Raw genomic sequence first — 24727 nt, 5'->3', positions numbered from 1 at the left:
TTTAAAATGCCCACCTTTAAAGCGGCGTGTCTGTAAATTCTTCCTCACACTTTCGGGGGAAAAAAGCTCACGAGCTAGCCTCGGTTAGCCTTTCCCACACGCACTGACAGGAGAAGGCTGCTTACAAAAAAGAAAAAAAAGGGCCGGGCTAATCTGTGACTTGGAGCTTTTTTTTTGTTTTTTTTGGAGCCATGTTTTTGCGTATGTGGGGGCAGACATTACACGTTTTAGCAACAGGTTGGATGCGGAGACCTGGGTGGAGATGCTAGTCGTGCTAGCTGCAGGGAGGGTCCCAGCAGCGCATGATGTGAGCTGTCTCGGATCGTGTGTGTCCCTAGGGTGCTGCGTGGGGCAGAATGGAGCAGGCAACACGTGGTCGGAGGGCAGAAAAGAGGGAGGAAAGGGGACTGTCCCGCATGTTCAACCTCTGGGGGCTATTGTTGCACTGCGCGTAAACTTCGAAATGTCAAGCTAGCTTTTTGCGCGTTTCGGTTACCCGGTGTTGCGTTGCCCTGGAGGAGAGAAGAATGGAGGAGATGATGTTTTGTTACTTTTTAGATGAATTTACACCCACAAGTACTCTTTTTAAACTCCTAAACCCCAACCTGGACCGAGCACATTTTGTACCGTTTCCCAAATCAAAAAGCTTCTTGAACAAAGTGTCAAAACAGATGAAAATGAGGATGAAAAAGCAAAAAAAGGCGACAAACAAGCAACAAAAGTGCAGCGAAAACATGTCAGAAAAGCAACAATAATAAAGCGACAAACGCGACTAAAACGTGATAAACATGTTACTAAAGCAATAAAAGGGCAACGATGACACAATATGAAAAGCACAACTAAAAAGTGACAAAGACGGGAGAAAAATAAGCGTCAAAAAGCAACAAAATGATAAACATGACCGAAAAAAACCTACACAATGTGACAAAGGTTTGATAGTTCTTAGCTTTCAAGGCCTACAGGCTAAACTCCAGTTGAGGAAAAACTGAACTGGAGCAAATTTGCTCAGTGAAAGGCGGGGGTGAAGAGGTCAGTTAGCCTCTTAACCCCCGCTTGAACCGAGCACATTTTCTCCAGGTCGGCTTCACCCAAATCTAACGTCTTGAAGAAAACATAAATAGTGACAAATGAGACAAAAACTTGGATGGCAATGCAACAAAACGACAAACGTGAACAAAAAAGTAATAAATGTGCGTCCACTCGGAGTCCCCACAGAAAAAAAATAGTATTTTCTGTGTCTCGCAGGTCATTAGGAGCATTATATAACGCCGGCAACAATATAATCCCAAAAGTATCGCAGTGTGCCTGTATATCATAGTACAAAAAACTACTTCAATACTGTGAAGTACGTATACATTTTGTCGGGGCTGAAAAGTTTAAAAAGTCTAAGACAGATTCCAACTCTGCTTGTTTTTAACCCCCGCCTTAAGAGTGCCTGTTCTCCAGCTCAGCTTTACCCAAATCTAAAAGCTTCTTGACTGGAGTTTACAGGCCATAGCAACACATTTGAAAACTAAGGCCTACAAAAACATGACTTTTTGTTTTTTTTGGTCATATTTTTGTTGCTTTTCCCGTTTCTTTTGTCTTTGTTTCACCAATTTTTTTTGTCATGTTTTGCTTCTTAGTCACATTTTGTTGCGTTTTTCATCCTCGTTTTCGTTGCTATAGTGACACTTTTTCAAAAAGTTTGATAATGTTTAGAATATTCACCTCCACTGTCTTAAATGTGTGGAAAACATGGGAATATTTTTGGAAAAAACTTAAAATTGTGGCAAATTATTGGGGGGAAAGGACAAAAATTCAGAAACAATGGGGGTGACGTTTGGGGGGAAATGGAAAAAAGTTGGTGAAAAAAAATGAGTCAAAAAAGGGTAAAAAAAATTGTAAAAAAAAAAAAAAGGGAAAATGGGTAAAATCAGAAAGGTGGGGTGAAATATGGAGGAAAAAATAGGGAAAATATTAGTTTTGACAAATTGGCAAAAAAAAAAAATGGAAATTGTACAATATAAGTATACTTTGTTTCATGTTACTCGCCTTCACTATCTCGTGCATTATTATAACAGTCCCCCCCCCCTTTTTTCTTTTTGCTGAACAACTCTTGACCTGAATCCACCATTACATCTAAAACTAAAATTAGTTTTACACTTTTTCTTTTTAAAGCGATAGTCTAAGTGTAGCTGTCTCATAAATGTTCTAGCTTGCGTGTAATTGGCCGCCTGGGCGGGACATGTCTGTCAGGTCCAATCAGGAGGGGAGGGGGAGGAGCTTGATTGTCTACTTTGAAATTTTTCACCAGTTTCCTCTCTTAACCCCCTTCCAATTTTTTTTTTTTCCATTTTTCCTCAATGTTTAATTTTTAAATGTTTTAGTTTGCTAGTAGCGACCCTTTAAAACTGCTGTTGGATTGCGATGAGCTGCAGCCCTTCCTCAGATATTCAGACCTTCCGTTTAACTTTCACATTTGTGCGTTTGGTGTCAGTTTAGCCACTTTGTTCCAGCTGCTCCCGGAGTGACTCAGCAGCTCCGTGTGAGACACTGGAGCCTCTGCACGACAGGCGGCGACGAGCAGCGCCTTCAAACACTCCGATCAAACGGTTCTTTAAGATGTCTCGCTGTCCAAACAGAAATGTCACTGAGGCGGGATGGCGGGAGAAATGATCGGAACATTCAGGACAGCCCATGAATGTTCCCATGTGTCGATATTGAATGTGCAGGACAAATCTTTCATGATCATTGCATAACGTTGCCAAAGGAAGAGTCCCAAAAGAACCATGTGCAGCTGTAAAACTAGGGCTGGGACTAAATATCAGATCGGGCTTGTATAACAATGCTTTTTGCTGCAATACTTTCAATACTTGCGGTGAACGGGTCTGGGCTCATTCGACACAATAGGACATCACTGGACCATGTAGGGTGAGGAAAATACATAGTTTTAACATTTTTAAACTCTGTGTAGTCCCTTTTTAGAATAAACATGTTATAATTACTTACTGTATTGGATCGTGACAAAAGTGTATCGTCCCACCCTATTAAAAACTTGTGACGCACGGATCAGAAATGTTCTTATGGCTGAGTTTGACACGTTTCCCCTCGACATATTTTTGCACAGACTTGGTAATTAGCATAGACCGTTAAAAAGAATAGACAGTCTGGGTTCTTTAATCATAACAGTGTTGTCACAGGAGGAATATCAGGCTGTAGAAAGTGTTACAATTTTTGACGTGTTTTAAGTGCAGTGCTTTCCAGTGGGAGACTAGCGGTTATATTAGGCACTATTGGTGATTTTGCGTTTATGTGACTTCTCACGACGCCGATGTTCCATCACCCAATATTTTCTGCAGAGTTATGGCAGAGTTATGGCAGAGTTATGGCAGAGTTATGGCAGAGTTATGGCAGAGTTATGGCAGAGTTATGGCAGAGTTATGGCGGAGTTATGGCGGAGTTATGGCGGAGTTATGGCGGAGTTATGGCGGAGTTATGGCGGAGTTATGGCGGAGTTATGGCGGAGTTATGGCAGAGTTATGGCAGAGTTATGGCAGAGTTATGGCGGAGTTATGGCGGAGTTATGGCAGAGTTATGGCAGAGTTATGGCAGAGTTATGGCAGAGTTATGGCGGAGTTATGGCGGAGTTATGGCAGAGTTATGGCAGAGTTATGGCAGAGTTATGGCGGAGTTATGGCAGGGTTATGGCAGGGTTATGGCAGGGTTATGGCAGGGTTATGGCAGGGTTATGGCAGGGTTATGGCAGGGTTATGGCAGGGTTATGGCAGAGTTATGGCAGGGTTATGGCGGAGTTATGGCGGAGTTATGGCGGAGTTATGGCGGAGTTATGGCAGGGTTATGGCAGGGTTATGGCAGGGTTATGGCAGGGTTATGGCAGGGTTATGGCAGGGTTATGGCAGGGTTATGGCAGGGTTATGGCAGGGTTATGGCAGGGTTATGGCAGGGTTGTGACCAAACTCTAGTGAAAATCAGATCCAATCGTTTGACAGGAGTTCCCCCCTCCCACCTGATAACGGGGCTCAGTTGTGAAGGTCCAGAGCCTTGTATGAAATGAGTACGGTGAAACCAGGCTACATTTGGAGATTATACTGCAATACTTTAGTGACATCAGTCTATGTCTGGGCGATTTATCAAAATCAAATCGAAATCGCACTCTACTTTGGTCGATCTCGATATTCCTCATGCTACTGTATGATCGACAGGTTTACAGCCATGTTACAGGAAAAGAGCTGAGAGCTGAATAAAAGACGTGTCTGAGTGAATGACTCTGCTACAGGCGTTTATCGTGATCGCGACGCGTATCAGATCGGCCCCGAGTATCGTGATGCGCATCGTCGCCGCGCTTGACACATTTTTTTTAAGCGTTTTTGTTGTGGATTTGCTTTTTCATCCTGGTCTTTGTCGCTTTTTTAATGTTTTTTGTTTTTAAGAAGCTTTTAGATTTGGTAAATGTCAAACTTAGCTTTCAAATAAGGTGTCACACTGGCCTAGAAGCTCCAGTTTTATCCAAATCTAAAAGCTTCAGGACTGAACTGGAGAAAATGTGCTCAATTAAAGGGGTTAATCCGGATGGAAACGAGTCGTTAAGTCCACGTTTTGCTTTATTTTTCCATAGCTTTAATCACAAGGTAACTTAACATTGTGTAGCCATAGTTCCATCCATCCATCCATTTTCTTCCGCTTTATCCGGGGCCGGGTCGCGGGGGCAGCAGTCTCAGCAGAGATGCCCAAACTTCCCGATCCACACACACCTCCTCCAGCTGTTCTGGGGGGACCCCGAGGCGACACCAGGCCAGCTCGGAGACATAGTCCCACCACCGTGTCCTGGGCCTTCCACGAGGCCTTGTCCCACTAGGACATGCCTGGAACACCTCCCGCGGGAGGCGACCAGGAGGCATCCGAAACAGATGCCCGAGCCACCTCAGCTGGCTCCTTTCGACGTGAAGGAGCAGCGACTCTACTCCGAGCTCCTCCCGGGTAACTGAGCTCCTCACCCGATCTCGGAGGGTGCGCCCAGCCACCCTGCGAAGGAAACTCATTTCGGCCGCTTGTATTCGCGATCTTGTCCTTTCGGTCATGACCCAAATCTCATGACCATAGGTGAGGGTGGGAACGTAGATCGATCGGTAAATCGAGAGCTTTGCCCCGACTCAGCTCCCTCTTCACCACGACAGACCGATACAGCGACCGCATCACTGCTGACGCCGCACCGATCCGTCTGTCGATCTCACGCTCCATCCGTCCCTCACTCGTGAACAAGACCCTGAGATACTTGAACTCCTCCACTTGAGGCAAGGACTCCCCACCGACCTGAAGAGGGGAAGCCACCTTTTTCCGGTGGAGAACCATGGCCTCGGATTTGGAGGTGCTGATCCTCATCCCGGCCGCTACACACTCGGCTGCAAACCGCCCCAGTGCGTGCTGGAGGTCCTGGTTCGTTGAAGCCATCAGAACAACATCGTCCGCAAACAGCAGAGATGAGACTCTGAGGCTCCCAAACCGGACACCCTCCGGCCCCTGGCTGCGCCTAGAAATTCTGTCCATAAAAATAATGAACAGAACCGGTGACAAAGGGCAGCCCTGGCGGAGACCAACACGCACCGGGAACAGGTCTGACTTACTGCCGGCAATGCGAACCAAGCTCCTGCTGCGGTCATACAGGGAACGGACAGCCCTTAGCAGAGGGCCCCGGACCCCATACTCCCGGAGCACCCCCCACAGGGCACCACGAGGGACGCGGTCGAACGCTTTCTCCAGATCCACAAAACAAATGTGGACTGGTTGGGCGAACTCCCACGAACCCTCGAGTACCCGATGAAGGGTATAGAGTTGGTCCAGTGTGCCACGACCAGGACGAAAACCGCATTGTTCCTCCTGGATCCGAGGTTCAACTATCGGCCGGATCCTCCTCTCCAGCACCCCGGAATAGACCTTACCGGGGAGGCTAAGGAGGGTGATTCCTCTGTAATTGGAACACACCCTCCGATCCCCCTTCTTAAAGAGAGGGACCACCACCCCAGTCTGCCAATCCAGGGGCACTGTCCCCGACCGCCACGCGATGTTGCAGAGACGTGTCAACCAAGACAGTCCTACAACATCCAGAGACTTAAGGTACTCAGGGCGAATCTCATCCACCCCCGGAGCCTTGCCACCAAGGAGCTTTCTCACCACCTTGGTGACTTCAGCCCCGGTGATGGGCGAGCCCACCTCCGAGTCCTCAGCCTCTGCTTCCTCATTGGAAGACGTGACGACGGGATTGAGGAGGTCCTCGAAGTACTCCTTCCACCGCCCGACGACATCCCCAGTCGAGGTCAGCAGCCCCCCACCCGCACTGTACACAGTGTTGGTGAAGCACTGCTTCCCCCTCCTGAGGCGCCGGATGGTTTGCCAGAATCTCTTCGAGGCCGACCGATAGTCTTCCTCCATGGCCTCCCCGAACTCCTCCCAGACCCGAGTTTTAGCCTCCGCGACCGCACGAGCTGCAGCACGCTTGGCCTGCCGGTACCTCTCAGCTGCCTCAGGAGTCCCACAAGCCAACAAGGCCAGGTAGGACTCCTTCTTCAGCTTGACGGCATCCCTTACTTCCGGGCGCCACCACCGGGTTCGGGGATTGCCGCCGCGACAGGCACCAGAGACCTTACGGCCACAACTACGAGCAGCCGCATCGACAATGGAGGAGGAGAACAGAGTCCACTCTGACTCCATGTCCCCCGCCTCCCCCGGAATCTGGGTGAAGCTCTTCCAGAGGTGGGAGTTGAAGACCCCACTGACAGAGGGATCCGCCAGTCGTTCCCAGCAGACCCTCACAACACGCTTGGGCCTGCCAGGTCTGACCGGCTTCCTCCCCTGCCAGCGGATCCAGCTCACCACCAGGTGGTGATCAGTTGACAGCTCCGCCCCTCTCTTCACCCGAGTGTCCGAGACACGCGGCCGGAGGTCAGACGACACAACTACAAAGTCGATCATCGACCTCCTGCCTAGGGTGTCCTGGTGCCACGTGCACTTATGGACACCCTTGTGCTCGAACATGGTGTTCGTTATGGACAAACTGTGACTAGCACAGAAGTCCAATAACAGAACACCACTCGGGTTCAGATCGGGGAGGCCGTTCTTCCCAATCACCCCCTCCCAGGTCTCACTGTCGTTACCCACGTGGGCGTTGAAGTCCCCCAGTAGAACAATGGAGTCCCCAGTCGGAGCACCATCTAGTACCCCTCCCAGGGACTCCAAGAAGGCCGGGTACTCTGCACCGATGTTGGGCCCGTAGGCCGAAACAACGGTGAGAGACCTGTCCCCGACCCGAAGGCGTAGGGACGCGACCCTCTCGTCCACCGGGGTGAACTCCAACACGTGGCGGCTGAGCTGGGGGGATATGAGCAAACCCACCCCAGCCCGCCGCCTCTCCCCGCGGGCAACTCCAGAAAAATGGAGAGTCCAGCCTCTCTCCAGGAGTTGGGATCCGGAACCCAAGCTGTGCGTGGAGGTGAGCCCGACTATATCTAGCCGGTATCTCTCAACCTCCCGCACAAGCTCAGGCTCCTTCCCCCCCAGCGAGGTGACGTTCCATGTCCCGAACGCCAGAAGCTGTGCATGCGGACCAGGTCGTCGAGGCACCTGCCTCTGACTGCCACCCAGTCCTCTCCGCACCCGACCCCTACGGATCCCTCTGCGGGTGGTGGGTCCACAGGAGGGCGGGCCCACGTCGTCCCTTCGGGCTGTGCCCGGCCGGGCCCCGTGGGCAGAGACCCGGCCACCAGACGCTCGCGTTCGGGCCCCAACCCCAGGTCTGGCTCCAGGGTGGGGCCCCGGCTGCGCCATGCCGGGCGACGTCACGGTCCTTGAATATTGTACGTCCATAGAGGTCTTCTGAGTCGTTAAGTCCACGTTTTGCTTTATTTTTCCATAGCTTTAATCACAAGGTAACTTAACATTGTGTAGCCATAGTTTTTGTTTCTAATCCTCCTTCTGTTCTCTCCTGCAGCACTTGACTCGGTGAAGATGGCAGACATGGACAAGTGAGTCTCAGCCTTTTCCTCTAATTGTACAGTGTCTCTTCTTGACGGGTGACGCTGACGTTCTCAACAGCCTGTAGTTTATCGGTCATGATCTCTTTAACTCCAGGCCCGTCCACACGACACAAAAACTGACACGTTCAGGATCCTGAAATGAGAGCATGAGTATAAACCGAAAAGCACAATCGGCCCCAAGTAGATTATTGTGGATTTTTCCTTTTTATTAAATGAAGCTGCATCCGATATACTCATCGTAGACGGCTTAAAGGGGCTTTTTTATTGTTCATTCAATATTATTTTTCATTTTTATGTCTGTCGATCACAGACAGAACAGCTCATGTCCTAAAACTCCCCAATGCTTGTGCTTTATTCATATGTGTATTTTTATTTAACTATAGTATTGAGATGTTACTTATTACTGCAGATTAACAGTCTCTTTTCTCCTTTACTGGATTTCCTCGTGTGTTTATAGTAACTTATCCAGCAGCTTCAGCATTTTATATAAACACGCTGTATGTCTTTATTTAGGATTTTCTGAGGACTTTTTAGTCGCTGGGTTAGTTCAGCTCCTGGGCATTAAACGGCGTAAGAATCATCAGAACTGTTAGCCGCGAGTTAGCAACATTAGCAACATTAGCAACATTAGCCTGTATGTTGTAAACACTGCAGACTCTGCAGCACTAACAACATTTAGCTCTGGTTAAATCCAGCTCAGACTCTGGTTTAGGGAGTGTCGTCTGTAGTAAAGTCGGCTCAGTGGAGAATTCTTTAGTGTAAATCCGATATTCTCAAATTATGTCAAAATCTCATCTCGTATCATCTCGCTGATGCTTATGAAATGGTGGTGTGCGTTTGTTTCCTCGTGCAGTTGAGGTGCGCGGCACATCATGGATGAACATTGAAGATATAAGCGTTTATGATGCAGATGATCCATATCAAAAAAATTGTAAAACGGGCTGAACAAAATGACAGTGAAAATCTTGTTAGGGACCACATAGCCATCTATTCTATTCTATTCATTTAGACCCAGTCAAGTTAATCGTTCTTGTCCAAACTAATTCCAGAAAGAAAAATTCCAGATTTTAGCCTTTGGTGAACTGGCTCAGCTCATCAGCCTGCCCTCCTCTAGACTTCCAGACAAAACTGAAACTTCCTGTTTTTACTTCTTTGTTTATATCAATATTCTAGTAATTGAACAGTGTCTCAGTTTTTGTAAAGAAAAGTTAAGTATGAAAAGTGGGCCCAGTAAGGCCAAAGTCAGGCTTGGTCCCGGCTCGTGACCGGAGCATCGATCTCTGCTGCAGTGAGGAGTCCAGTTTCAGGGCATCAGCACAAGGCCACGGCGCCTCCCAGAAGCCTTTGTTTTCTTCACCGTCGACTGGAGCAGACCTGGAACAGACCTGGAACAGACCCGTCCATACCGTGTTCTAGTGGAGTGTACTTTTGACTGGATGCAAACCCCCAAATATGAAATCGTTTTCATCAGGGCTGCAACTGCCTTTTTTCATTTTGCTCTTTAATCGTCAGGCTGAGAAATGCTCAAGATAAATGTTTTACAAACCTTTTAACTTGTGAAGCCAAACGCCGCCGCTTCACGACATGTTCATATAAAAACCCGCCGACCCTGTAGTTTTCAGAACTCTACTCGTGTTGTCGCGATGCTTGAATAAAACTCTATTCTTGATGCACATTTCCATACCAAGGAAAAACAAAATCCCCTCTTAAATATACATTATATCTGAACACTCAATATATTTATTTGGTTTTACCAAGTTAACCTCTTAACTCCCTATAATGTTCAGCTTTCCCCAAATCTGAAAGCTTCTTGGCTGGAGAGTTCAGTCTATAGGCCTTAATGCCTCATCTGTAAGCAAGACTGCGTCGTCACGGTGACACTTTCTTTGCTCTATTCATGTCACATTTTTGTTGCAATTCCAGCTTTTTGTTGGGTTTTAGTTGCTTTTTTGACCATTTTTTTTCTTGCTTTTTTGACCATTTTTTTCTGCTTTTTTGAAAACATTTTCCTGCTTTTTTGACCATTTTTTTCTTGCTTTTTTGACCATTTTTTTCTGCTTTTTTGAAAACATTTTTCTGCTTTTTTGACCATTTTTTTCTGCTTTTTTGACTATTTTTTTCCCTGCTTTTTTGACTATTTTTGTCTTTTTTGACCATTTTTTTTCTGCTTTTTTTTAAAACATATTTTAATCCTTTTTTTTTTTTTACCAGTTTTTGCCACTTTCTTGTAAGTGTTCTATGGCGTCATTGTAACTTTTTTGTTTGTTTTACATCTCGTTTTCATTTCTATTTTGGCGCTTATTTTCTAGAAGCTTTTAGATTTGGGCAAAGCCAAACTGGAGAAAATGTGCTCGGTTCAGGTGGGACTTAAGAGGTTAAGAAGTTATTGTAATAAAAGGTTTTTTCAGCTGCAAGCCTTCACGTTAACGTTAATATGTCGTGTCCGTTTTCTGCAGCAAAGAGCAGGCGGAGATGGACCCGGCCGACATGGAGGACGTGGAGGAAGTGGAGGAGGAAGAGACCGGAGAAGACGTCAACAGCAAAGGTAAGAGTCACCAGGCTGCAGGAGAGTCCGAGACGTCTTGCAGATAAATAAATCCAATTCATCTGTTTCATTAGCTGTCTGACACGCCTCCAGTGCCGCCCGAACGCTCGCTCTTTTCTAAACGTATTCCCTGCTCATTGTGTTTGGCTGATACGGCCGGGTCTATTTTTAGCCGGTTTTGATTAGCCTTTTAAAGACGCGGCGGTGGCGGGCGGCTCATCTGTCTGCGACCGCACTGAGGGAGCAGCCCCAGTCGGAGATTCTAAATGTATGAGGGAGCTGCATCACTCGCATCACACGGGGAAGGCCGCGGGTGGTTCTGGACTGACTTTGCCGGAGAAGGAGTTTGATAAATGTGCTGGAGTTTGCGTGTTCTCCCCGTGTCTGCGTAGGTTTCCTCCGGGTACTCGCCTTTCCCCGACCACTCAAATCTCCCCTTAGTGTCCGCTCTTCAGGGACAACTTAGGAGTGTGACAATATATCGATTTTCTCATATATCGCGATATTTTGCGAGACGATGAGATTCTTTTTATTCCGATATCGATACTTTTGATGACACATGCATATTAATGAGCAACGTCATGCATGATAATGAGGCTGCAGTGCTCCATTGTTGGCCTCTATTGACTGAAAACAGTGATGTAGAATTCAGTCAGGACAGCAGGGGGCAGCACTGCAGCTTTAAGCACTTGGACCAAACACTGACACAATGGATCTGTCAATATTACAGCTCCAAATGTAGATAAGAGTTTACCGTCTGCGTCATCAGCTCAAATGCTAAAGCGGGGATTGGTTGTCCTTGGGCTGTTGCCGACAGTGAGAACATTTTGAATGAATGTTTTGTTTCTGTCCTCAGCCCGTCAGCTCACCGTTCAGATGATGCAGAACCCACAGATCCTGGCTGCGCTTCAGGAGAGACTGGACGGACTCAACGGCTCTCCGTCAGGGTACATCGAGAGGTGAGACAGTCCTGTACAAAAAACCACCTCTCATTTAAACCCTCTGAGGCCAGTGGAGACTTTGGGGATGTTGATCCACAGATGCTGAGTTTTAAAATACGTCTTGTCTATAATCTTGCTTCTAATCGGAACTGTCTGCCTGTGACAGCAGGGCGCAGACTGGTTGCCTCGCTTCCCTCAGTCTACCCCAGGGCAGCTGTGGCTACAGTAGTAGCTTACTACCATCAAGTATGGAGTGAATGAATAATGCAAAGTAAAGTGTCCAGAAAAGCGCTATAGAAAACCGATGCTTTATTATTATTATAATTATTATAGTAGGTTCTTCAGAGGGAGCTTGTTTGAAAGACCAAAATCAGCTGATTCCTAAACAAAGAACTTGTAAGCAAAAGTAGGCGAACAAACTTGTGACGAGTTTCTCTGCTCGCCTTAGGGCTGTGGGAGGTTCATGATAAAGCTCTGAGCTCTTTAAAGCAGTACTAAGTAATGTGTTTACCTTAATAAATCCTTCCCGTAGTCCCTGTGGGGGTGATACAAGTGTTTATGGGATGATTGGAGGGTCTTTCATCGCCCCCTGGTGTCTCTGGCCAGAAAACCATGTTTGCAACTTGTCTGCCACTGGTCCGGAGAAAGCAATACACACTAATGGAATCACGAAGAAGAAGCTAACATGCTAACGGGCAAAGCTAACTGTGGCTAACGTCACTTTAAACAGTATTTACAGCCAAGTTTGAGTGAAAAAAATTATTTCCGTTGTATAATTGGATGCACAGTAACCCTCTCTCCCTTCGCCTTTCCTGTCAGCGTAGTATTTACTCTCCAAGACAATTAATAAGTTAAAAAATCATAACTTGCTACGACACCTGCAGTTGCGCTTATGGCCTCTAGGGGGAAGAGTTACTTAGTACTGCTTTAATAAACAGTTTGGTTCTGGGGATTATCGGCCTTTAATCTGCAGCAGATATTGTAAAATACTAATATATCTACTAATATATCGACAGTTCCTACACATGTTCCCAGTGCTAGTTCCGTGTGTTTAAACTTTTTATTACTTAATATTACAGGATTTAAGCCTAATCCGACCCCTGACTTTGTTACTTTGATCTTAAATATTTTTAAATGGAAGTTGGAAAATGTGCCCATTAGTTCTGCAGTAACAGTGAAACTGGACCAGCTGTGTATTTCAGCGGTGCCTCTGAGTTTAAACAGCACTGCCCTGTGTCGGGCTGAAACACACAAGTACAAACACACTAGCACTAGCATCGAGCAGTAAAACATTAATGTCCATTTGACTTTTATGCAATTAAAGGCCAGTCTCAGGAACAACTTCACTGTTCCTGAAACGGTTCAAGTGTTTATTTTGATGTTCAAACGTATCAAGAACAAAACGAAAAACAATTAAACACTTTCTTTTTTTGAACTGTACGGTCTCGGGGTTTGCCGGTAACAGAAGCTGAGGGTGAATGAAACATTTATTTTGACGCTCTGAAACGTTAAGGGTTCCGTGTTGTACATTTGAGTTTTCCTTTAGTATTGCCCAGTCCACTGCTTCCCTACACTCTGGTCGATTACTGTTGTGATCGTTTCATTAAACTCCATGAATGATTGTTGTGTTGCAGTTTACCGAAGGTGGTGAAGCGCCGCGTGAACGCGCTGAAGAACCTGCAGGTGAAGTGCGCTCACATCGAGGCCAAGTTTTACGAGGAGGTCCACGAGCTGGAGAGAAAGTACGCCGCCCTGTACCAGCCGCTGTTCGACAAGGTGAGCCCGCCCCCACAGACCACACCGGACACAGCCAATATGAACCAGGTCTGACGGACATATGAGGCAAAAACAGTCTTCAGCCCGCACGTAGGATCCAAAAGCCATGTTCAAAAACATTAGCTCGATGTTGGCCAGAAGGGGCTTTAAGATGAACGAGGCCGGTTTGTGAATCCAGTCACTTTACAATAATCACGTTCCACATTTGTCAATTTTCTTTCAAAAACGGCTAAATTTAATAAAACAAACGTAACCGGTTGTTGGACTGGGTCTCAAAAACGTTTATCGCTCAACGTGAACACACTGTCTGTAAAGGAGACGCAAAAAAGTGGAAATGAAGAGTGTCAGAAGTGCATGGTCACGACTTCAGAGTTTACAACTTAACGTACATAAAGAAATGCAGGTAGACATCGCATTCATACGTATAAAAGACGTTCAAACTTACAATTACACAAAACAGCAGCGTCTGGAATTGTTTTTCAGAATAAGACCGGACTGGCCAATTCTCTTCATTAAAATACACCACGTGCTTATTGAGATCGGCCCTCATTAAAATCCTGATTTAGATTATAGTTCCATTAATTGTCCAGCCTTCGCCTTCAGTGATCCTCTGGAACGGTGCTTCGCCTCCTGGTTTGACCCTGTTTCAGAGCGTGGTGTCCTGCACTGGTTGGCTCCTCCCTCCTCCTGCACAGCTCCCTCCGCTCCACATGTATATTTAAATAGTGTGGGCGATGCTGAAAAGTTTATTTCATAATAATTTGAAGGCCTTTTATAACGATAATGAAGCGATATTTTTTGCAAACGATCTTTCATTTAGATTGTGTTTACACATGAAATACATTTTAGTTTAGCAGCCGTTTATTTGTAATTAATGTTCCCTCCTGGAACCGCCACCTTAACGTGGTGGAGGGGTTTGAGGACCTGAATGATCCTGGGAGAGCTCTGTCGGGGGCTTCGTGCCCCTGTAGGGTCTCCCAGGGCAAACAGGTCCTACAGGTGACTGGCCAGACAGAGCGGTTCTGAAGCCCCTTATGAGAGACCAACAGGCCCGGTTAGAACCATGAGGCCGTCCTGTGGACCCACCACCTGCAGGAGGAGCCATAGGGACTCCCACAGCCGCCCCCATGACCCAGTGAAGTGGATATCTTAATGTCGACGATGTGTTGCCCTCCTGCGCGTTCTTCCGTTGCTGAAACACATTCATCCATCCGGATTACAGCATTACGTTATGTCATTTTTGTTTTTGTTGTGAGTACCAGCTGTTTGCTGTTCTCAGAAACCCTTTCCACGCGGCGCCGCCTCTCTCCCACTCGTGTTTACGCTCCACATCTCAAGGATGCGACTCCTGAACTCACACTAATCAAATCAGCGCTATTGCACCGTGACGCATCAGAACTGACCTGCGCCGCGTTCTCCTCCGCCGCCGCCCACACGCCTCATATCTGCTGCATCTGCGTTAAACACGGCAACTTTTTAATCCAGACAGACGACAAAAGCCGCTTAGAAGTGGACGTGGCCAAACCGTTAACTGAAATCTCGCTTCCTGCATTTTGCAGTTTGTCGCCACAAATGGTCAAACTTTGTTTTGTGCCTAAAATACCAGATTAAAGATTAAGGCGAGACAGAATAGACCCGAGTGACATCAATTTGAAACCTTTGCTGTAGATTAATGATATGGAGTGTTGTCATTTTATGTTTTCATATACAAAAGTTGCCTATTTTCAGCTACTACACTTAAATAATGGATAAAGCCAAGTTTAAATGTATGGCTTTAGTTCGTTGGTTGCAATGAGGGATTTGGATTTTTTTATTTACCAGCAGAAATTCAAATTTTCCCCTTGTTTTTTTGCAGTTCAAAGCTCAATAAATAAGGCAAGAGTCGCATATTGAAATAAAAAAGAAATTCAAACGTTCTAGTACTTAACATTTTGAAGTCTTCAGGAGCTACAAAAGAGGAGATGTTTAAGATCTATGTGCCACTGACGGCAGGGCCTGTAGATGCTGTCACTGCATCGAACAGAACTTCCAACTTTAACTCCAATTAAACTAAGACTAAACTGTTTTTGGCCACAGACAAAGAGAAAGTGTCATCAGTCTCTAAAACAAAAAATGAGGTTAGAAATCTACGAGTAATCAATGATGCTAAAAAGCTGCTGACGTCATTGCTTTAATGTGGCTAAAATCACAGGACTCTGAAAGACTTATCCATGGTTAGACGACTGTTGGACAGAACCAGGAAATACGACCATATTAGTCCAGTGCTCCGGTCTCAATAGACTTTAAAACAGCTCTGCTTGTTACAAGTCTTTTCATGGTTGGCACCAAAGTCCATCTCTGACATGTTACAGCCGTATGAACCATCTCAGACCCTGAGAACTTCAGGGAGGGGCCTCCTGGTGTGTCCCAGAGCCAGGACTAAACACGCTAAGGCTAAACTCTGGAACAGTCTTCATGAGGATGTGAGACGGGCACACGTGACGCCCGAAAGTATTTGATCTGCACTCTTGTTTTGACTGTAAATAAACCCTGCTTTGCCTCATTTTGAGAAAACGAGCCCCAAAGTCTCATAATGGATGTGAGGTATATTTCCCTCTTTAGCCGCTGCTACTGTAACGGCTCGTCCCAGAAACAAAATGACCATATTTGGATTGGAGTTGTGAATTTGTGAATGAATGAGCTGGAAAGGGTTTTGTGTCTGGGATTTGAGTTTGACAGTTCTGTCTCCTCGCGCCGCCATATTTGTTTCCACATAAACACGGGTTTGTTTGTCACACTTCTGCCGCCTGTCCTGACCCTGTGATTCTGCTTTTCCAGAGGAGCGAGATCGTGAAGGCGGCGTACGAGCCCACAGACGAGGAGTGCGAGTGGAAGGCGGACGAAGAGGAAGAGCTGACAGTAAGTAAACAGGTACAGGTGACGTATGACCAACGCGACACACGACCCACACACGACCCACACTCTGCCCCGGGGCAAATCACACAGGCTGTAGTGGTCGGTGTGTTACGAGACACAAACACATCTCCTGTTCGGCTTTACCCAAATCTAAAGCTTCTGGAGCTTACAGCCTATAGGCCAGTGTAACGCCTCATTTGAAAGCTAAGACCTACACTGTAGAGGTGGGAACCTCTGGGTATCTCACGATTCGATACGCGATACATGGCTTACGCCAGGGGGAGGCAAGTTTGCTCGACCAAGGGCCGGACCCTCCAATTGTCGCATCACTTTCTACAAATAACAGTGCTACACATTAGTCTCGCCAACCAGACTCCGCTTCTTTACAGAAGAGGCTCTGGCAACACTCGCGCTTTCAAAGGAAGTGACGCAGCGATATGGAGCCTACCGACCAATCAGAGCAGCTCCCTGAACGTCACGTTGTTGCGCCTTTGTTTTGTAGTTTTTCAACACAAGCTTCCACTTCACTAATGCTCCGGTTTGCTTGTGTTCTTCAGTTTTTCTGACATAAACGACAGAAGTCATTTACCGAACTCCGTGTGGCAGGAGCGCCATTGTTAACGTCCCAATGACGACAACTTTCTTGTAGCTGTTTCTGTCGTTACATCCGCTTTGTTCTCATTGGCTGCTGCGCTTCGGTCGTCCCACATTAGTCCCGCCTCCAGCAGTAGCTTTTCTACGACAGGGTCGCCAGACTAGTCTCCTGTTTATTCATTAATAAACAGGAGAGATTAATCTGGATGCCAGGCTAACACATGTCTGACCTAAATAGGTCTTCAGAAATGTTAAAGGGATTGACTGTTTTTCACATTTCAAGAGCATTTTAACTTCTTAACCCCCGCCTGAACCGAGCACATTTTCTCCATTCGGCTTCACTCAAATCTAAAAGCTTCTTGAATAAAGCGTCAAAATAGGGAGGATGAAATGCAACAAAAGTGATAAAAAATGCGGCAAAGGTTAAGAGTAATGAAAAAGCAACATCAAAGCAACAAAAACATGACGAGAACAACGAAATCCTACAGAAAAGGGACAAAAAGTGAAGAAAATGCAACCAAACAGACACAAAAAATGGACAAAAACATGACAAAAGCATCAAATGTTATAAACGCTGCGACAATGTAACAAAAGTTAGGATCAGTTTTGCAGGCTTTCAAATGAGGTGGTACACTGGCCAAGCTCACCAGTCGAGAAGCTTTTAGATTTGAGTAAAGTTGAAATGGAGATAATGCTCTTGGTTAGAGTGGGGGGGGGTAAGAGGTTTTTGACAGGCATTTGATCTCTGATTTGGGTAATAATATTCCTCAAAATCATCTTGAGGGCCAGAGGCTTCATGATGGAGGGCCGGATTTGGCCCCCGGGCCTGACGTTGCCGACCACTGGCTTACGCTAACGATTATCTCACGCCGATACTGTGATAATCAATATATTGCACAGAAATAAACTACGATACATCACGATTTAAAAAACATAACATAAACTAACATACTACATGTTATTTCCCCTTTAACACTTCATGTTCTTTTCATGTACGATGTTTATAATATATTTACATTTAAATAAACCACAGTCCTGTTTCAAAAGGAAAAAAACAACCCCATGTTAATCTTCTTTATAATAAAAAATAAAAGATTAAATCATTAAAAGTAAATAATTTGTGTGACAGTGTTTGGTCCAAGTGCTTAAAGCTGCAGTGCTGCCCCCTGCTGGTCTGACTGAATTCTTGATCATTGTTGGCTTCTATTGACTGAAAACAGTGGCGCACTGCTGCCTCATTAATATGCATGACCTCATCAAAAGTATCGATCGGAATTAAAAGTATTGGTATCGTATCGCCCTGCAAAATATCGAAATATATCGGAAAATATATTCGATCATCTCGAAATGAGTGACGTTTTCTTAAAATAAAGTGTAATTTCAAGAAATCCGTCCATTGGGCAAGATATTTACACATAAAGGTGCACTATGCCACTTTTTATCTAAAAATGTTTTGATATTAACACGTATTTGACCTTTCATGCTTGGGTGGTTAGCACAGCGCCTGTACTTCCTCCCCCGATGGCCTGTCGGACGCTCCAGGATCAATGGTTTTCCCTGCTATACATTCCATTCCGAAACCCTAAATACCCTGATGCTTCAGGATCAATTTGATTTCATAGGAGCCACCGGGATAGAAAGCCAAGGCAGCCAGCTAATCCCCATACAGCTGCAAAGTCAAATATGACTAACTTATTTTACATCAAAAGTTGGTTTTATCTTAATTTAAAGGTGCACTATACAACAGTTTTATTTCAATCAATGAACCACAGGAGGAGAGATCCACTCCCATGGACGGACAGGCAGGAGACCCAGGGCCGATGGGGGTCCCTCAGCAGACGGGTCAAGATCGCAGACCGTCCAGTCCTTAGATTCCAGTATGCAGGGTTCCTCCGTTCAATCTAGACAGGCACTCCCGAGGGGGGGGGGGACAGGAGACACCATGTGAATAGTGATGAACAGACGACGGATAAACGAAATATTGTATCATAATAAGACAAAGTCTGCAGTTAGAAGATGATCCGTGTTCCCCACAGCAGTGTTCCTCCTAACGCAGCTTTACTCCAGGCTGTGGGTCAGAGCTTTACCTAACTCGCGCTGCCCAGCAAGAAGGTCCCGGGTTCAGTTCCCGGACAGGGCCTTGCCGTGTAGAGTTTTCATCTTCTCCCCGTCTGTGCAAAATGCAGTTTTAATGCTTATTATAGCAAATAATAAATTGCAAAATCATAATTTACTCGTACCACCACCGACCAACACAGTTTGTATTTTTGACCCCCGGTCCAAATGAGCTGGAGCCCCTGCTGTGGAGCGACTGGATGAATGTGTGTGTGTGTGCATTTCTTAGCGTTTATGGGCCTCGGAGCTACAACATGAATGACTGCACCCGCTGGTTTCCCAATATAATGGAAATGATTTTAATTAATCACTTCAGTCCCAAATAACAAAACATAGCCATTAACACATACTGTACGGGTGGGACTTGATCTCTTTCTGCTTACATAAAGATAAATGTGTGTTTTTTTTTGTGCTTTCAGGAGGAGATGAAGGAGAAGGCCAAGTTGGAGGAGGAGAAAAAGGACGAGGAGAAGGAGGACCCCAAAGGAATCCCCGAGTTCTGGCTCACGGTTTTTAAAAACGTGGATCTGCTCAGCGACATGCTCCAGGTCTGAACCTTTTTACTGGGTCATGTCTGACTCCAACACGGGGCTGCGCTGCCCCCTGCTGGACCAGAGGCAAACCAGACAATACAGCAGTCATTTACAGTCTTTTTAAAGTACTGATACAGGGAATATTAGCCCTGAAACACTGCACCGGTCCCGTATTTATACAGATTTAAAGTGTGGATATAGTATTTTCAACACTATACATTGAAAAAGGGATTGGCTTCCATTTTCTTGGCATTTTCTCCATGAGCTTCATAAAGTCGTCCCTGAAATGGTTTAACAGTGACTTCGTGAAGCTCATGGAGAAAATCTCAAGTATCGCAGTACTTTCAATACTTGCGTTTGGAGGTATTTTGATCCTGCATTCCTTTTGGTTTCCAGTAACGGCACTTTGTTACATTTTGTGTTAATGCACACAATGCATTGTGTTTTGACATAGGGCCACATTTCCTAGTTCTCCAGAGTGTTGCTGATTTTCTGGAGAGATTTTTTTTCTTTTAATTCATGCAGTTCTTATATTTGAAGAGCTTAGTCGTGCTGGTGCTAGGCTAGTGCATGTCTATGGTAACTAGTAGCCTGCATTACTAGTTACCATATAAATGTTTGACTGAATATTTTTTTTAAATACAACCATTTTGCATTTAAAATAACTTATATTTGATCAGCATCAGCCTCCTGGTTGTAAGTAGGCCTATCACAATAACAAATTTGAAGTTCGATATATTGAGGCAGGAAAGTATCGCGATAAACGATATTTTTAACTAACGATACTGGATACTGTCAACTCTTGAACTTAGACGTTTGTTCTTGAAGTGCGTAATCACATCCTAAAATACCACACAAGCTACAGTAAACATGAAATGTAATGTAGCTCAATTTGCTTCACTTAGAAATCAAAGTTTTGCAAAGAAACGGGAGGGAAATGCTAATGTACAGACTTCAAATATCAAGCCCAAAAAGTATCGTTTATCCGTTATTTATTGAACGACAAGTCGACACAAGCTACGCAGCGGCGGAGTGATTTCCTAGAAAATAGTCCCTCAAAATGCTGTAATTCATGTGATGCATTTATGTGGGTAGTCTGGTATAAGTGATTTGCCTCAGGTGCACTGTGCTTGGTCCAGACTGTTTTTAATGCAGGCTACTAGTTACCATAGACATGCACTAGCCTAGAACGACTAAACTCTTCAAATATAAGGACTGCATTAATTATGTCTCCAGATATCAGCAACACTCTGGGTAATGGGAAACTTTGTGCTTAAATGTGCTTAAATATATATATTTTTTATCACGTGACAACATTAAAATTGTGATGTACTACCTGTTAAATATAGTGTTAAAATGTTGTTCTCCGTTTCAGGAACACGATGAACCCATCCTTAAACATTTACAAGACATCAAGGTGAAGTTTTCAGATCCAGGACAGCCGATGGTAAGTGGAGCCACGTTCGTTTCATCGCCTCTTCATCCCCGACCTAATGTCCCGCCTCCTCCTCCTCCGCAGAGTTTCACGTTAGAGTTCCACTTTGACCCCAACGACTTCTTCTCGAACACAGTCCTGACGAAGACGTACAAAATGAGGTCTGAGCCGGACGAGAGCGACCCCTTCTCTTTCGACGGGCCGGAGATCATGAGCTGCACAGGGTGAGAGCAACACCACACTGTGGGCCATATTCCAGAACTTCAAATCTGAAATCTCACAGCCTGTAGGCCAGAGGAATGCCTCATTTGAAAGCTAAGACCTACAAAACTGATAGAAATGGATTGTAATGCCAATCTGGTGTTTGTTATTGCTTTTCTCTTTTGTCTAAGAACTCTTATTCAGTCCTGGTTTAGCCCTGGTTTTTAACAGGTCTATGTCCTGCGTTAGTCCTGGCTCAGACCACAGCTCTGCCATCTCTAATAATGAAGACTAGTTATAGTTAGTTATTAGTTCAGGTTACTTTTTTGGCCTCACTGCGGATCATTTATTGACGTCTGGAGACAAAAAGTGCAGGAAATTGGCACAGGAAAAAAAAAGGTTTTCAATACCGCCCCCTACTGGAGCTTTTTGGTCGGTGCCCAGGAGCCCGATCCACAACAAAGTCCTGACTCTGCGTTTTCACTCTGGCTCTGGAGGTTTGAAGTCTGTGTGAATCCACCTGCCTCACTTCGGGCTCATGCAAATGCAGCTGAAGCTTTTTGAAATGACTAAGTTGTCAAACAGTCAAAGCTACAACTCATTTTACAATGTGGTAAATTTTTATAAAATTCCTGTGTCACGGACAATTATAGGAGGTTTGGCTGCACTGCTGGACCTGGGCTGAGCAAAAGTAGGTCTCCATGAGATGAGCTTTGGTCTCAGCTATGTCAAGTCTTAAACCAGGGGTGGCTTAAGTGCGGCCTGGGGGCCAATGTGGCCCTCAGACCAATATAGTGGCTCTCAGGCTTCTTGTGATATATTAAATTTGCAGTAAAAAATATGTACGTGGCATTTCAACAATTCAAACCTCAAAAGCTAAGATTTTATTGTGAGGCAGAGCTGATATTGAGGTTCCAAGTAGGGCAGTGTGATAAAATCATGATGTAAGAAAGAAATGTAACGATATAATTGACAATGAACAAATGACTTCATAATCCGAGCCTTACGACTACTGGGAAGATTCATTCATTGATATTTTATTTCTATTATGTTCACAACGATAACTGGAGCAGTGGCTTATGGGATGGCACATAGCTCCTAATCACCGGTTAGTTAGCTTCAGAGGTCCCTATGCTAAAGTGGCTATGACAGTTAGGAAGGATTTAGGGAAAGAAGCCTCAATGCTAACTGACAGACCAATTCGGACGCTTCTTATCATGGCGGACGCTGACGCACATCTGGTTTGGCGTTAGACCTCTTACCGATCTGCTCATTTCGGACGGGCCTTACTTGTAGAACAGGCTCTACTATAAAGGAAAATAAAGGAAAGATTTTCTTACCCCCCTTTACTTTCCCAGGTGCACGATCGAGTGGACAAAGGGCAAGAACGTCACATTGAAAACAATCAAGAAGAAGCAGAAACACAAGGGCCGCGGCACCGTGCGGACGGTGACCAAAACGGTGCCCAACGACTCCTTTTTCAACTACTTCACCCCCCCAGACGGTAAGTCCAGCGACTGACTGTACATGTACACGAGCATACGGGTTCAGACTAAGTAAATATAACTGAACTACAAATAAACGCTTACATTATCGTATTTACCGTGGCTACACATTTTGAGACCTTTTCCATCTAACATTCGTATTTGCTTTTTTGTCTTTTCACAGTCCCAGAAAATGGAGAGCTGGTGAGTGGTGTATCATTTATAGCTCTACCAAAACCTGCTTTATTACATTGGATAACCAATGTAGCTTAGGTTCTGGTACCGGAACCCTCGCAAAAATGGAGCAGGAGCTAGTTTGTGTAGTAACCTTTATGATTTGATGCCAAAATTCTACTGCGTAACCATAGCAACTGTCAAAATGTTTAGTCTATTTCTCACTAATTCCTGGGTCAGTTCACATGAAACAAAAACCGTCACAAAGTTCAACGCTGTCTCTTCAGCACACATGAACTATGGCCTAATTTCCTCATAACGGTTTCCAAAAGTGAAGACAATATTGAAAACAAGTGATGTTTCAGCCATAAAAACAATGAAACGTTTGTGAATCACTGTCAATGATCATAGAAAACATTTGGACATTTCTTTACTAAACTGTTTCTCCTGTAGTTTAATCAGCACCTGCTCCGACTGAAACAGAATTCTAGAATATGAACACAGAATACACAAAACGATATGTTATCCCACACAAACCGGTGCTTGTATCGGTGAAGGATCTAACCCACTTCCTGCTTCGTTCCCAGGACGAGGACTCTGAGGCGATCCTGGCGGCGGATTTTGAGATCGGACACTTCATCCGCGAGCGCATCGTTCCCCGAGCAGTTCTCTACTTCACAGGAGAAGCCATCGAGGACGATGACGATGATGTGAGTCCAGTTAGATTCATGATCTGTTTAGTGAGGGCCGTGTGGGGGTTGGAATGGATTTGCTCTTTATTTTAACAAGGGAACATTTGATTCATTTTTTTTTCTGCAAACAACTTTAAACACTTTTTTAATCTGGCATCTGTCAGCAGTGAGAAGACCAGATCAAATATCATAGTTCTAGTTTTGAGCATTTTGAGCATGAGATCATTACTTTGGCACATGGTTTAGCCCACTTAAGCTGAGCACACACGACACGGTTTGTTTTTTTGCCCAGTTTAGCTTAAATTCTGTCGCAGTGAGTCTCGAGTCGTGGCTGTAGTTGAAGTCGGTGTCTCGTCGTGTGGGAGGGTCATGTCTGGACTCTGGTCATCACCAAAAGTTCACAAGAACCACCTTTTTCCAGACACGTTTCATCCAGAGTTTAGCGGCTCTTACTGAGTTTGGAGTCGAACTTCTCTTCAGCTGCTTCTCTTCTCGTCTCCTCCGTCTCAGGGCTGATGTTCTTTCTTATTAAATCCCCTGAAATACGTTCTGCTTCTTCGAGTCGCCGACTTTTATTTCCATTTGACAGAACTATAGACAAGTTCAGGACTCGAACCTGCAGCTCTGAACTGTGATCACATGACACTGTTGACCAATCGGGACGCATGCGTTTCCCCACACAGACAATCTTTGCTGATCTGGGGTCAGTTTTTCTCCACTAAAGAGATGCTGAGCCATGGAAGTCTCCAAAAACAAAATCATTTCTTCACGTTTGCCACAATAATGCTGCTCAAAACGACAGATTATCCCCTCGTAAACCCACGGGCGGCGGCGTGTGATATAACGTGCGGACGGTGATGGACGAGTCTGAAATGAACTGATTTAATTCTCATGTTTCCATTTTCTTTTTAGTACGATGAAGAGGGCGAGGAAGCGGACGACGAGGTGAGACGCCGCTCTTGATTCAAACCAAGCTGTGGCTCTAAATGTGTTGCTTAGATTTGTTTTTTTGTTTTTTTTTGCAGGAGGGCGAGGAGGAGGCGGACGAGGAAAACGACCCAGACTATGTTCCCAAGGTCAGTCTCAGAGTCTAAAACCGCTTCTCCATCGCGCTCTCCTCCACATTTGTTCGCCCAAGATGCAGACATACTGTTAAAGCAGACTTTTTCCTTTTTCCTTAAACTTTGGCTTAAACGGCTTGTGTCAAACTGGCTGGCTTCCCTTTGTGCATTGACTCTGTGCCGGGGCTGCAGGTGGAGAACAGCTCACGCTCAACATACAGAAAGTACAGATGCATCTCATCCTGCTCTGC

General features: G+C 45.3%; 1 protein-coding gene across 3 annotated transcripts in view; it reads left to right on the top strand.

Moving 5' to 3' along the window:
- The window catches only part of nap1l1 (nucleosome assembly protein 1-like 1), a 37092-nt gene that overhangs the window by 884 nt on the left and 11481 nt on the right, over positions 1-24727 (top strand). For 2 of the 3 annotated variants that reach the window (XM_079582852.1, XM_079582854.1), the window contains exons 2-14: positions 7985-8018; positions 10487-10575; positions 11432-11534; positions 13151-13292; positions 16110-16202; positions 19316-19444; positions 20805-20876; positions 20949-21088; positions 22424-22569; positions 22734-22753; positions 23311-23433; positions 24328-24360; positions 24441-24491. In XM_079582852.1, coding sequence (XP_079438978.1) covers positions 7985-8018; positions 10487-10575; positions 11432-11534; positions 13151-13292; positions 16110-16202; positions 19316-19444; positions 20805-20876; positions 20949-21088; positions 22424-22569; positions 22734-22753; positions 23311-23433; positions 24328-24360; positions 24441-24491 — 1175 coding nt within the window. The remainder of the gene's footprint in view (positions 1-7984; positions 8019-10486; positions 10576-11431; positions 11535-13150; positions 13293-16109; positions 16203-19315; positions 19445-20804; positions 20877-20948; positions 21089-22423; positions 22570-22733; positions 22754-23310; positions 23434-24327; positions 24361-24440; positions 24492-24727) is intronic. The other variant, XM_079582853.1, reaches the window with a different exon arrangement.

This window comes from Gobius niger (genome assembly GCF_951799975.1).
Source record: "Gobius niger genome assembly, chromosome: 2".
NCBI classification, from domain to species: Eukaryota; Metazoa; Chordata; class Actinopteri; order Gobiiformes; family Gobiidae; genus Gobius; species Gobius niger.
The sequence above is the reverse complement of the archived record's forward strand: the minus strand, read 5'-3'. Positions and strand labels throughout refer to the sequence as shown.